Here is a 15,850-nt window from a genome sequence, read left to right as displayed (position 1 = left end):
ACTATAGAAATTTCAACACAATTAGAAGGAAGTAATTTTCTATCGCGGATTATGATTTTCGGTTATGAACTGACTAATATAATTTAATAAAATTTTAATATTGTAACAAACGCCGGGACGCGTAGTAATTTATTTGTTAGTTCTGGGAACGGATGGGCCAAAAAGTAAAATATTTCAGTCAACACTAATTTATCGGAAAGTTAATGGTTTTCAAGTAGGCTAACGTCGCCAAGACCGTCCTTCGGGGAAGGCTCCACGAAATATAGCAATATTTTTTTAACAAGTTCACTTAGAGTCGGGGCCATGTGTTGAGCAGGTATAAAGAGAAAAATCGATATTTTTAATAACGCGCGAAACCACGAGAAGAGCGTAGAGGTTCCAAAGTAGAATTAAAACAAATTGTTAAATTGATTGTAATTGGAAAAGAAAGTAATAGATGATATAGCTGTTTTTTGGCGGATTTTCCAAGCTGTAAGGATATATTAAATGAGATCGACTAATCCGTCCCGTATCGCTACACCGAGTCACTAGAGGACGGCTAGAGTTACTTGTAAGTAAGTTTAGTTTCAAAATTATTTAGACAATTGTAAAATCAGTCAATTATATAACTATTAACATGGCATAGTTATGCCAAAGCGTCCCGATATTTAGGGTTCCCGCCAGTAAGATAAGAACAGAAACGTCTGGACCCAAGAAATGGACGTGTCGAAGCGAATTGTCGAATTCAGGAGAAATATCCGAAAAAAGGGCAGTTCTTCCTTGGGTTTCACATTGAGCAGTCTACTTAGTTTTAGAGTCTCGGGTAAATTTAATAATGGATAGTCATTCCAAATTTTGCTATGGATCGCGCATTCCCTGAATCTCGGTACGCTGGCGCAGTCGCGTGTCAATAAAGTAATTAATAATGGTTTTCGAGCCGTTGTGTAGTTTGCTTGTTTGTTTGTTTTGTTTTTATTGTTATTAAAACCCTCCCTGGAAAGTTTTGGTGTTTCTTTTTGTTTCTTTCAACCACAGTGTCACCCTGTACAGCCAGTCACTGGATTATATTCTACGTAAGCAATGGATGGTAAGTGCTTGAAATTCATTCTCTGAACATACAATTTTTCTAAGTTCCCACGTATTAATTAAAATGTAATGATTCTCAAAATAATCGCCTTTTTTACATTTCCTTATCCAACAGATGTTTTCTCGTTGTACCGGGAACAATATTCCAAAATTCTCTCGAATTTCGTTGCAATGGTGTGTTATTTGTAGGTATTTCCTGGTGTAACCTGGCATCGAATACACAAGCCTCTTTAAATTTCCCCATAAAAAGAAATCCAATGGAGTCGGGCGGCTTTTTTCGCCAAAAGTTGCCCCCTCAGAAGCAAACTTTATCTGTTTTTGGATTTTGCCGAAAGGTTCATTACTACCCTGTAATGCCTTGCGGTACGTTTTCGATGGGCTACCCTGTATATTTTCAACCACTGGTGAAAAGTCTTAGGTGGTCGATACAACACTCAATGGGTGCTCAATGGGTATATGCGAGCTGTTTGCGGTGTGCGGGCTCGCCCGACTTGGGCCAAATATTCTAAATTAGTGAACGACTTACGTTTCCAATTACTGTCTAGTCCTAGGTGCATATAAGCATGCAAGGTATGGTTGGGGTACGGCGTTGTTTAATTCAGCGGTCACGGGCTAGCCCGAATGTTATGTTGGTTGCTGCCTAGATCACGATTAAAATATAATTTTAAAATTTGGTACGGGGAGTTTCAAAGGAGATAACGCATTTTAGATTTAATTTTATAAAAATTGTCAAATCACTTTGATAAATATATACACAAATTTTTGTTTATTCTTCTGAAAATTTCAGGGTGGGCACTGACCACCCTGCCCACCCCGGCGAGCCGCCACTGAGTTCTTACCTTGTATTTATTGTTCTTCATCTAAAATATTTTGACACTTAATTTCAGACTTCTACCCCCGTACATATTACGAATTACATATTACAGATTATACGAGAATTATATAGACTTTTTATACAAACCCCCTATCAAAAAAATATAGTTTATTCATTTATTAGTTAGCTATTACATTGTAAAAAAAAATCACCCAAATTTCACTCAATTTTACTCAATAATGTATCAATTTCTGTCTACTCCCGATTGAGTGAAATTTTCACTCTATTAGTATGAGTACAACTGAGTGAAACTATTGCATCAGAAATGAGTGAGTTTTACTCAATTCTGGTTTCTGTTAACTGCTATCAATTGAGCGACTTTTGATTCTATTCTGAGTATATAAAACCAATTTAGAGTTGACTTTTTCTTTAATATGATTTAAATTTAACTATTGTCGAGTCACTTTTTACTCAGACTTGGTTTTTAATTAACTAAATATTGAGTGCAAAAATAAATCATTAATTAAGATATACAGTATTGAAATTAATTCACTTCGTGGGGCCCCCTCCTGTCCTGGCTGAGACTTTTTTTAAGCATCTAACGGGTCCCTATCAACTGTGGTCGAGATTACAGAAGCATTATGTAAGTGGTGCCATCTTCACGGCGCCATTCAAATTACTCGAAATTAATATACATTTAAACTCAGTCAGTAATAAGTGCATTTACTCTGATTTAGGTACAACTGCATCAAATACGAGTTTACGTAAAGAATTTATTTAAGGGGTACCTATATTTGAGTGAAAGTACTCAGTTTTAGTTTAAATATAATCACAAATGTGTAAAATTATCAAAATGCCTGAGATTTTTTGAAAATGTACTAAATAATATTACTCGACGGATTCACTCCGAACCTTTATTGCTTTCACTCACACCGATTTTTTTACAGTGTATATACGAGTATAAACATTACAGAAGAGTCGAATTGCTGGAACACAGTTAAAAAAATAAAATCCATATCAAATATCCATATAAAGAAATGTAAATTGACAGAAACAATCTATATAATACAACTAAGTAGTTGGAATTCGACCAATGGATCAGCAAAAAAATTATTTTTTCAGGTTTTATGGACCGTTCTGTGGAACCCTCACTAGTCCCAGCATTGGGACTTATTTTCCTCTAAATAAGCAATGGCAGCTTCAAGGTATAGAAAGGTAACGAATACGCTTGAATTCGAATCGTGTACTCATGTCAGAACTGCGAGATAGTCTCAGAGTCGACGTTTGATCACATTTCGGGGTGGCTCCGCGAATTATTGAGGATTGATGTTCCGTTTGAATTCTTACATCTGGCCTCTCTGCTTCGCGCGATTCGCAGCTGTTGGTTTACCCATCGTTCAATCTGGCAGTTATTCTAGATTTATATAAGGCGACTCGATTTTGTGTCCCAGCTAGAATTTCGTAGAATTTCTGGCGTCTTCGCGGAAAAAATCGAAATTTTGGGCGTCCCCAAGAGTTGTCGGCGATCACTCTAGCTCTAACATATGGTTCTGATGTGGCTCAGTGTATTTGGAATGGTTCGCGGCACTGTGGACAGTTTAGGTGGTTGAATTCGAAACATAGGAAAAAAAGGAAAAATTCCGATTTCCGCTGAGCGTTCTTTGCTTCACTAAAGTTGGAAAAAAGACTGGTGATTATTCGAGGAGAAGGAATTGAATGATTATGATAAGCCTTAGCATCCAAAGAGATGAGTTTCTAGTTCACTACCGTCTTAAAGCTACATTTTGCAGTTTTCATGAAAACGGCACATCTTTCTGAAAAGTAATAAAATTATCGTCTTTAATTTCCCCTATTCCTCCAAAGAGTTTTACTATTCTTGCGGAAATTTCAGTGGTGTAGAAGTACTGTTAAAAAAACATGTATGAATCTCCACCTCTAAATTAGTTCATTTATTATCACTACAATAAAAAATGAAGACATAATATCTTATACCAAATGTGAATTATTTTAACTTTAACCCTGTACATTGCGATATTTCTGGCCATGTGAATACTCCTGTCTGTTCACTGAAACAGATCTTACTGCGACAGCGGTTCATTGTTCGGAACCACTTAGCCGTGATACTATAAGTCTGCAGCTCTTATTACAGACGAAAGACCACATAAACTGAAAAGTATTGTGTTCAAAGCTGCAATGATTACAAGGGCCATTATTGAATAGCCACGTTTAAAATTTCATGGAATAAGTTCAACGGTTTCATCGTATAAATATGATTGCAAAATAAATTACCTGGATAAAGTAGCAGGAGATTTTAATAAACTAATTAAGACCAATTAAGAATGTCCTCAATTGCTTCGAGTCGTATAGCACATAAAAACAATTTTTGTACCGACATAATTAAATCTAAAACAACTGTTGAACTTCTCTGAATTGTGCTAAATTATCAGTATAAAACTGTACACGATTCAGAATTGAAGTTTTGGTGTCTTTTATTTTCAATATTTTTTTAAAATGTCCTCAACTCGGAAATGGAAAATGCATTAAATTAAATAAGCAAGTGAGAAATTATAGTGTGTCCGTTAGGCTAGTTTTTGTTTTTCATTGTCATCAATTAACATCATCTTGGTAATAAATTAATTCATGTTTTTCTAAAACAAAGAAAGTTACCATTTAAAATATTTAGTACAATTTTGTAATTTTCTATGACGTTTCTACCTCACTAGTAGGGAACTACTAATTAATAATAATAATAATAATAAAATCCTTTATTTAGCGAAAGCTTATTAAATTACATAAGTGGTACTTAATATCAATTATCACTTAACTCTAAATACAGCTTTTTCAACATACTTTTAAATGTTTTTAAGTTTGTTGCCATTTTTACATTTTTTGGAAGCTTTAGCCTCTTATGAAACAAATCTTTTTGTGATTTAGATCTCGGAATATCGAAGTTTTCTTTCGAACGTATATCATATCCATGAATAACTGCCCTTTTAATTAAAAATTTATTTAAATACTCTTGCAATAACTTATGTTCAATTTTATAAATTAGAATTAAACACGTTTGCTCAATAAATTAATCTATAGAAAGCCATTGCAGTTGAGTTTTCATATAAACTAAAGGTGTGTATTTACTACATTAAAGAAATATGCGTATAGCCTTATTCTGTAAAATCTTGAGTTCATTTTTGTTGCAAGATATTAACAGAGATGAACAACATGTTATAAAAGGATAAATAATCATATAAATAATTCAGTAGTAATTCATTAGTAATTTACACTAGCGTGATACGTGTTCTTTTTGCATATATAATCATGTTTGCCAAAGTTTAATTGTTGATCTAATACAACACCAAGGTATTTAATCTCTGAGACCATTTCAATCTTCACACCATTGATATCGACCCCAAGATTACTCTGTGTATTAATTATAAAAATATTTACATGTCGTCACTTTTAAAACGGATTCAAATTAATTAAAGTTTTAATTACTGTTCTACAACACTTGCCACTTGTCGCTTGAAATCAGTGAAGGTTGAACATAGAAGATTTATGAAGTAATTTCAATGGGGTACACATTTTTACGTAATGTGGAATCGTGAATTAATACACCAGTTTAGAAAGCGTGACGAAGATCAGAGGAAGCCAATTACTCACTTTTCTAATATACTTCGCGCGTTACCACGCATACACTCGTATAGGTTAAAAAATGTATGTATAATTTAACAATTTCTCAGTTCCGTTTTAATTAGACCCCAGGAAGCGAAAATTTAATGAACTGGCAACTCCTGTCTAAACGTTAAAACGCAGGAAGAAAATTACTTCACTTTTACTTTGTAACCATTACGTTGGGCACTTAGGTGTGATCATTGAATTTTAATTGAAAGAGGTTCCATAGGGTTAAACATCATTTATGCCCGGTATGGCATATCTGATTGTTTTACCTCTCATAATGTGTCATTGTCTGCATGTCTTAGTTCATAAACATTATTTCCCGTGGCTACTGCTAAACGAATAAAAATAATTTGAATATTTTTCTTCATACAGGGTGTGTCGCATAAGAACGGACAAAAAGTAAGTATTAAGTGGTTCAAATTGGTCGGTTTTAAAGGGTTACTGTGAATTGTTTCAAAATACCAACGATATTTAAGTTTTCTGACTGATTGTGAGAACGCTTTGAAGACAAACAAGTTCTTTACTCAAATGAAGACAAATACAATTTAATAAAATGTTTTAATGTAAGTAATGAAAATGCATGTAGTAAAATTATTATTTTTATTTGTCAATACCAGCCGTGCGATGTTGGTAATAAATAAATGTATTCGATAGTTGGAAGATACGACTATTAAACTAATGTAATATTAGATTACTTACCTCTCTTAGCTATGGCGATTGAAATTGATACCAGAATTAATCCAAAAATGATTCCCCAACGAATTATCATGTTTGGGACATCTGTAAAAGAAAATATCATGAGCACATAATGTAAATTTAATTATACAGGGCGAGTCATTAATAATGGTACACAGCTTAATGGCAGATTGTTAACGTCAAAATATAGTGATTGAGTCAAACATGCCTTAGTCAATTGTTGCTCCTTTTCATTCTACAGGGTGTTAAAGTTGAAAAAATATTTTCAATTTTTTGCTATATTTTAAGAATGTATGGACCGATTGTTTTGAAAATTTGCACTTTTATGTTTTTTTAGGTGGCAAATACGAATATGCATGTATATTAAAATCCTAAGGAACTTAACTACAGAGTGTATCACGAAGAGGGCCCAGTACGATTATCTCAAAAAGTAGTCAAAATTGAAATCTAAAAATGTATCTATAGGAGTACAAGATCTAGTCAATGAAAATAGTGTCAACTTCCCCGCACTTCCGGTTATGCTGTCATCATCAACTCTATCATTTCAAATGGAACACTCTCTATATTTTTTGCATTTTTTTAATTCTACGTTAAATCTAGACTAATTTCATAGAGCGTACTACAGGCCAAAATGTGACAGTTTTCAAGTTATTATCAAAAATTGAGGGATGCAAGTGATTTTTGAAAACAGAATAACTCCGACATTTAGCTTTACTTATTAATGAATTTTGGCGTGAATAATTTAAAAGCAATGGAATTCAACCAGCTTATGTCAAATTTGCAAAAATTCATACATAGTGTTTAAAACGTGTAGCCAATATTGTAACGTTAAAGTTGAATTTACTCAAATATTTCAAATCGTACACCCTGTATATTATTAAATTAATGGATGCAGAATAAAATTTATTTTAAAATGATACTATAGTTCCCTGTACCCAAAGTCAACAGTTTTTGTGTAAATTGAAAATTATTAATTTCATTTTGGCCTATAGTACCTTCTATGAAATTAGTCTAGATTTTACCGTACAGTTAAAAAATGTAAAATATACAGAGTGTTCCATTCGAAACATAGTTGATGATGACTTCCGGTATAACCGGAAGTGCGAGGAAGTTGACACTATTTTCATTTAATAGGTCTTTTTGATAAACCCCTGTATACAAATTTTCAGATTGCAATTCTGAACCACTTTCTGAGATAATCCTACTGGGCCCTCTTCGTGATACACCCTGTGTATATCATTTTTATAAGCATATCATAGATAGGTATGCATGTTCAGTTTTGATATTGTACGTCGTAAAGTTTAACGGTAGTGTTGTACAAAAATCAAAACGTTTTAAATTGTTAAATTTATTCTATCGGAACCAGCAGGTTAATGGTATTAGAAAAACATAGTCTTCAGCACAAATATCAAAATCCTTGGAACGTAAGAAGCTCTTAAAAATCAATAGGAAAAAGTTGACTGGATCATGTCAATTTTTTCTTGCTTAGAAATGTACAATAGTGTATCTAGCAGTATAACATAAGTAACACTTGGTGCCTATCCGTCCATATATGAAAATATACCATATATTAACTACAATAAAATGAAAAATAAACTATCTTTTTAGTAATCGCTTGTTGTATTAAGAGTATACACACATATACATATGTTCAAAAGATTAAACTGTCCATGTGCAGGTATTGCTAGAAACAATGCAATTATAATTTAGTTTCATATCCAAATACCTAATAAACAGAACTGATTGAATTGAAATGTTATGGTAGGTTTGAAGACGTTATCTAAGTGTAGATTTTATCCAAGTTTTGCCCATGACGAAAATCGCTTTAAAAAAGTAGAACTTAAGTTAATGTAAATATAAATTCTTCATGTATTTGTATTTACATTTACTTATGTTCTTTGTTCACGTTTTGAGGGTTTTCTACTATAATAATAATTTATCAGCTTTATATAGATCAAGTACAAATTATAAAAGCAACTATAATCGTATTTTAAAATTATCAAGAAAAAAATCTGTTAAGAGACATTTCGATGATATGGTATTGTATATATTTAAGTTTAAGTCTGATTTTCATCGAACGAATATTATAACGTTTAAAAATATTTGTCATAAACAAGTTATAAGATGGAATGATTAGAATTTTATGGACAAAATTACAAATACTTTCTTTGGATTCTGTTTTTTCCCTGTTGATTCAACTATAAACATAATTATCTAATTAATATGGGAAAGAACAATAAGTGATTTATGTTTACTATTAAGAATATGAAGACTACCTACCATGAATTAATCTGAGAGAGGAATACAATATTTTAAGTAATGCTTTACTATCAAGAATTATTTTTGGAATGGTTTAATCATATTTAGATAATTCCTTAACATTTCATAAGTTAGAACTGATGATATCACCTTTCTGATAAAAGACTTATTATTAAATTGAAAATATACACACTTGGCTATCATTAGCATAAGTGGTTGTTGAAGAAGTCCTAAAAACTCTGAGGAACACCAGAAACTAGTAGAGAACAAATCATTAACAAATTTTTGTTGATATCTTCCACGTGACCAAGAATTAATGAGTGTAAATGATCATCAACCATACACCTAATGCTTAAGTTTACAAGAAGCTTATGGTGGATCATATCAAAGGTTTCAGAGAAGTCTAATAAATCTAAAACAATCACTAGTTCCATGTCTTGTGCATTTATTAAGTAATCAGCAACAGTAATTAAGGCAATTAAAGTACTACTCCCTCTTCTGGAGTCATATTGTGACTGAGGCAAATGACTGTTACTTGCAATTGTTTATAAACTTGATTACCTATACATGATGTTCTACAAGCTTATGACAAACTTTGACAGATGGTGGCTGGGTTAATTTCAAACATTTTTTCTTCTATGAACATAGGACCGATTCTATTTTGTTTAGAAGTTACAAGCATTTTAAAAAAATATAATTTCATATTTCAGTCAAAGTAGGTCTGATAAAGAAAATGATGGTTGCTATAACAATAATTACTATTTAATTATTAATTTAATTATTATTATTATTATATTTTATTAATATTAAACAAAAATTAAAAAATATACCTACGTCAATTGTTGTACTGCAGCCAATCAGTGCGTTTGAATTTTTTCGTTTAGTTTAAATAAAAAAATATAAATATATTTCACGTCTGTATCTCAACACATAATGTTTTAAAACATATTAAACGTATTAAACACTTTAAAAAGTTTCCTGCAACTTTTATTTTTGTACACTTTTCTTCGTATTCCGAAATTACACGTGCTTGAGGTTTGAGACGCCAATATATTTCAAAATAATACCCGCCAAAGACTATTCTATTATTCCAAGCATTGCTTAAGCGTAAAAATAAAATTGCCACATGAGAAATGTATTAAATACCAACTGCTATTAATAAATTTAGATAGCAATCTAAAATCTACATCTTAACATGCAGAGAAAATGTATCATTGACTTGTTCAGTGTGTTCTGCAGAAACAATGTATACAACCAGTATCTATAATAGATTGAGAAAGCTGGAATAGCAGGCTAGCTTTCATTTATTAACGTATACGTTTGCTAAGTATGCAATGATGATCAAACCAAGACCGTACTGGGTAGATGTAGGTGTTTCTTTCATTATCCATCATTAAAATTACTCACCCATCCCACTTGATTTGCGTTGTTTCTCCGCGTGCCAATTGAATTTCAATGATTTATTTGGCTGTTGCATTACTACACCGAAGTTTGTAATTTTGTATTTCGTAATGTAATAATTCCTACCTATAACAAGGATCTACAAAAGTATTGTTTATAGAAATTGTTCTTCGTTTGTAAGCTTCATCATAAATAAAATTCAGTACAGTGAAAAATACAAGATGGTTCAGAGTTAAGCGCAATTTTTGAGAAGTGCGTGGTTCGTTCAGAAAATTACCGAAGCTTTATTTTTATAAACTTTATTATTAATTTTATACATTATTTGTTCTTGCTTCCTTGAAATTACTCCTCTCTCCTATTTTGAGACTTTCCAGCGGTGTTTCTATTTCGCATAGCAGTTCTGGATAGCTTCATTTTGAAATGGTCTTCAAAGTCTGTGACGAATTTACTTTGCTGTCATCAATTATCAGAAAACGGCGTACTTTCAGAAGTGATTTTAATTTCGGAAATTAGAAAAAATCGCAAGGAGCCAAGTTTGGTGAGTAAGGAGGGTGAAGGAGGACAAAACTGACGAATTGACAAAGCTGAGTGTGCATTGTTATTGTGCAAGAACCATGAGCTGACATTGAATCGAGACTGACGTGCTTTCATGCATGGAGATCCTTTGCCAATCCATTGTGATGATTGAACTTTTGTATCAAAGTCGTAGCCGTAAACCTAGCTTTCGTCTCTCGTTATGATCCTTCGAAGTTGCCGAGAAACGTTCACATGATTTTCTTTCTATTGTTCGGTCATTAAACGAGGAACAATTTGCTGCACCTCGATGCATGTTCAATTTTTCAGTCAAAATTTCATGGTAGGACCTAATTGAGAAGCTAACCTCTTCTGCAGTTTTTTCGACAGAAAATTGGCGATTTACACTCACCAGTTCTTTGATTTTATGAAGGTGGAAGTCATCAGTTGAAGCTTTCCTGGTCGAGAATCATCTTCAAATGACTGACGACCCCTTTTAAATCGTGACGATCCAGAGCATCCTCTCCGTAAGCTATTACGAAAACTAAACTAAACCGCTGTATCTTTTCCATTGCGTCACAAGCAATATTCGTATGAACTAAGACGAAAAAATCCTAATCAAATTAGTCACTGTTTTCATATAATTGAAATGTCATCTTGACAATTCCCAAATCTGGATTTCTGGCAAATTTTAATACTTGTGTTACTGGATATGAAAATATGCCAAAGAACCGATATTTCAATGCTCAGAAAATATGTATAATAGTTAGTACGAAGACGCGATCAAAACAACTGTCAAATTTTTAATCTGAGTGTCAGATCTGTTTTTACATGCGCTAAATTAATACCCAATAAACGCCCTCCATTTTCTTTCACTCTAACACACAAAAAATATTGGAACGGTTGTCTGCGATAGATCGAGATTATGAAGACATTTATACCATCATTGTATCTCTTTTTAGCGCGTTTAATGATGAATAAACGTCCGCAACGACTGTCTTTGATATTAGGACACATGCGTGACGTAATGGCAATCTTAAAACGGTTCTACTATAAATGAGATATGAACAATCCAAGAACATGTTATGGAGAAGATTATGCGCAACGCAATGCTGCCAACCGCACACCACTAAATATCTCTATTAGCGCGTAACTCAAAAAGTTCGGTTATTTTCTGAACAGACCTTGTACGTCTTATAAATGCCGCAATAAAATTAAAATAAATTAAGGCATGTCATAACTTTTTTTATATATATTCCGGACTTCCCAACTTTCTCTGTATTAAGTCATCATCTAATACTACCAATATCCGATTCTCATGTGAAATGATGAAAATATGCAATAATTAGAAAGAGAAAATTATTACACCTATTTAATTAACTATATATATCTTAGTATTTCAGGATGTGACGCTGAATAATTTTAAGAGGGATAGTTCTGTTTTGAAAACGCATCACTAAGCAAATTCCTTTGAAGATCTTTTGACTTAAAATGATAAAACTTAACTAAGTAAACGTCAGGATCCCCATAATTTCGATGTTATTAAATATTTTTTAATTTTGATCGATGTATTTAAGTCCTCATTGTACTTTAATGAAAAAAGATTTTTGAGTTGGTATTGTTTTAGATCTAAAATAAATTTTTCACACAACTGAATATACTGATTATGCATAGTTTCCGTATTATGCCCCAAAGTGGGTGTTTTAGGAGGGATGACTCGGTAAGTCTGAATAATTATTTGCAGACCAACATTTCATTACCAGACTTGATGAGGTATATTAGGATTTTTGGGGTCGCTGAATCCGAATATGGGTCTCGCATGACTCTGCAAGGTCAGCTAGAAGTCATTTCAAGCTCAAACCAGGAATAAATGATCAGAAAAGTCGGTAAAGAAACATTGAGTGAAAATGTACTCGATAATTTCACTCCGAACATTTATCGTTTTCACTTACACCGATTTTTTTACAGTGTACTATAAACATAATCACACTCCATAGAATGCCTTTATGAAACTATTAACACAATATTTTTTTCAACATTCTCGACAAAATAGGATGCCCAGGTTATCTGTGATCTTTCACTGCGAAAAATTAAAGGAGTCCTTGTATTTTACAGTTTAGATGGATTTTCTTGTTCAATAATTGTTATTGTCATTCTAAAAGTGCGATTTCTTGTCTATAAAACGTGTTTACAAAACAGTAGCGTTCAAAAGCGGTTTTTACTGATAAATTTTTACCGTTACTTAGCTAAATCATTAGTCCGAGTTGTGGAATATCTTCAGAGATATTGTAGTAAATGTAGTTGTAGTGTAGTTTCTTCCAAAATTTAGTTAAATAGTGATATGATACAAATTTCATTGCAGAAACGCAGACCTATTTCTAAATTTTATCAAAATAGTGACCTAAACTACTAAAAACAGTAAATTGAGTTCAAAAGATCCCAGAATAGTACCGTTTACCTAACTGACCGAATTATCTTGGAACTTGGACTAAAAATATACCTACTACAATTTATGAATTAATCCCAGGTAATTACTTATTTAGTGTACCATTTAAGAGATGTACAGTTAAATGTCATGTTATACGTTATAAGTAAATTACGGGTATAATAACATCTTTTCTTAGTATAAAATCCGATTTTACGTTATTAAATCATAAAACCTGCTATACAAAATAGCGGTTAGAAGCTGAAAATGTGAGAATGTTACTGTATTTATATAATTTATACGAGAAATAGGTGTTTGCAAAACTCTCCGCAACATAGTCCAGGCAAGTTAGACCAAAATCACCCAGAATACGGCAATTTTTTTCTGATGAACCGATCGAGTTGCGGTTTTCGGCATTGTCTTCGGAAAAATATCAGGAAAAAAGTATATATATTGCACTTTGGGGCTGGATCGAAACTACATTGCGGGTGCATAATATGCATCTTGGAGTGCATCAATTTTTCCAAATTTTCTAAAAATGGTAAAAATTGACTAAAAGTTGTAGAAATTTGTGTGCACGGGTTTTTTGACCCTGAAAAATATACCCAACGGCCCTGGTGCCTCCCAGGGGGGCAAGCTGAGTAATTGCCTTCTAAATCCCCACCCGGGGGTTTTTGGGGTCGGGGATTTCGATTATGACACTGAAACATATGTCCGACGCTCCAGGCCCCCCCCCCCAGGGGGCAAGGGGGGCCTTCTGTAAAACACCGAATAGCTGAGTAATTGCCTTCTAAATTTCTACTCGGGGGTTTTCGGGGTCGGGGGATCCGAATCTGACACTGGAAAATATCCATTAATATTAGCTTGTCTAACACTGAGAAAAATTGTCGTAGAATTGGAGAAATCCTGGACAATCCGTTCCCAAGAGACACATTTCGTTAAATCAAAGAAATATTCCTTCAAAGAATATTTCATGGATCATGGATTTTCAAAAGAATCTCTTGGGCCCGTGCGACTGCGGATAATGCATAACAATTCCCGACAAAATCCGATTATCGACAATGCAGATCTTGTGGGTGCAGGAAGCATGGAATTACATGCACAACTGTTCCAATCTTGAAATAGTCGAAAATGTAATATAGATGATAGTGATGATGAAAATTGTGATTGATAGTGAAAGTGTTAGATAAACATATGATAGTAGTTGTCTCACTAATTGCCTTGCAAATAAAAAGAAAATTGGTTCTCAGAATAAAGTGGATTCTTTTCGACTCATTAATTTCCTGTTAGTTTTTCTTACCCTTCTTGTCTAATCTCTGTAAATTTGCGTGTGTTACAATGTAACATATAAGCCTACAAGATCATGGTTGGTAAGCGGATGGAGCAGTTTTATTGCAAAAATCTGCCTGTCGATGTTTTCCAGAAAGCCCACCCCACGGACGTCGTGCATACTTTTTAGTGTCAGAATCAGAATTCCCGACCCCAAAAACCCCGAGTGGAAATTTAGAAGGCAATTACTCAGCTATTCGATGTTTTACAGAAACCCCCCCTCACCTCTGCCCCCACTGGGGGCTACAGGGGCGTCGGGCATACTTATCAGTGTCAGAATTGAAATCCCCGACCCCAAAAACCCCCGAGTGGAAATTTAGAAGGCAATTACTCATCTATTAGGTGATTTACAGAAGGCCCCCCTTGCCCCCTGGGGGGCCCCAGGGGAGTTGGACATACGTTTCACTGTCAGAATCGAAATCCCTGACCCCAAAAACTCCCGAGTGGGGATTTAGAAGGCAATTACTCAGCTATTCGATGTTTTACAGAAGGCTCCCCCTTGCCCCACTGGAGAGCCCCAGGGCCTTCGGGCATATTTTTCAGGGTCAGATTCGGAATGTCCGCCCCCGAAAACCTAATTTCTACAACTTTTAGTCAATTTTTACCATTTTTAGAAAATTCGGAAAAATTGATGCACTCCAAGATACACTTTATGCACCCGCAATGCAGTTTCGATCCAGCCCCAAAGTGTAATATATAGACTTTTTTCCTGATATTTTTCCGAAGACAATGTCGAAAACCGCAACTCGATCGGTTCATCAGAAAAAAATTGCTGATTTATTGTCTAATTTGCCTGGTTTAACAGTAACATAAAGAAAAAGGGATAGATATGCTAATTAAACTTTTTGATGTACTTTTTTTTCTCTAATCTGTTTTATAATTTTCTAATCTAATCTTCGGTAGCTTTTAACAATAACAACAAATACTGAAATATCAGTACAAAATTTATTGAAAATATGATTTTTAAGTTTCAGTGTAGAAATTTGTTTTTTTCACGACTTGAGAAAGTAGTTCAAGTATTTAAAGCTAAATGATGCTATATTAATCTTGTTAATAATTATGAGAACTCAGGTCAGAAAAGAGAAAATCAAATACCTTATTCAGAAGTTTATCAAGTCTAAAAGTGTTTACCTGTTGGCTTGGTTGACTAATAGGATACATTTTAATATTAAAGGAAGTAAACAGGTGTACTCATAATTTAATTATCTGAACAGATGAATATTCACTATGGTATTCGCCTAATTAAACAATTATTTCGAAACATATATGACATCTTCCCATGAAACAACTTCTTTAGTCTTTACCTGAATTTATAACTTACTGCTATTAAAATTTGAAAGATAATTTGATTAAGTTATCGAGTTTTTATTTTTTTTCAGTAACTATTTCGATGACGAACACATAGTTTCAGTTACCTTTATTTGTTTTCGAGAACTTCTATTATCGAAATTTAAAAGTGATCTTTTTATATACCGAGTGATTCAGTGATTCGCGGCATCGTATCTCTTATATTTTAACAAATACTTAGCTATAATAAACCCTATATATTTTTATATCGCCGCTCAAACTCTATCAAATGACATTATTAGATCGTCTCTATAGTAACATGTCAAAATTGCTATAGTCAACTGTTTTTGTTCAAATAACTATAATTAATAACTATATTTTTTTTT

At 33.2% G+C, this 15,850-nt stretch overlaps 1 protein-coding gene across 1 annotated transcript in view; it reads right to left on the bottom strand.

The window, feature by feature from the left end:
* The window catches only part of LOC108913899 (balbiani ring protein 3-like), a 67,638-nt gene that overhangs the window by 49,685 nt on the left and 2,103 nt on the right, over positions 1-15,850 (bottom strand). The window contains exon 2 of the mRNA XM_018719553.2: positions 6,254-6,334. Within this exon, the coding sequence (XP_018575069.1) occupies positions 6,254-6,323 (70 nt within the window). The 5' untranslated portion in view covers positions 6,324-6,334. The remainder of the gene's footprint in view (positions 1-6,253; positions 6,335-15,850) is intronic.

Source organism: Anoplophora glabripennis, unplaced genomic scaffold, assembly GCF_000390285.2.
Source record: "Anoplophora glabripennis isolate ALB-LARVAE unplaced genomic scaffold, Agla_2.0 scaffold775, whole genome shotgun sequence".
NCBI classification, from domain to species: Eukaryota; Metazoa; Arthropoda; class Insecta; order Coleoptera; family Cerambycidae; genus Anoplophora; species Anoplophora glabripennis.
Note: the sequence above shows the minus strand (reverse complement) of the source record. Positions and strands in the feature narration are given on the sequence as shown.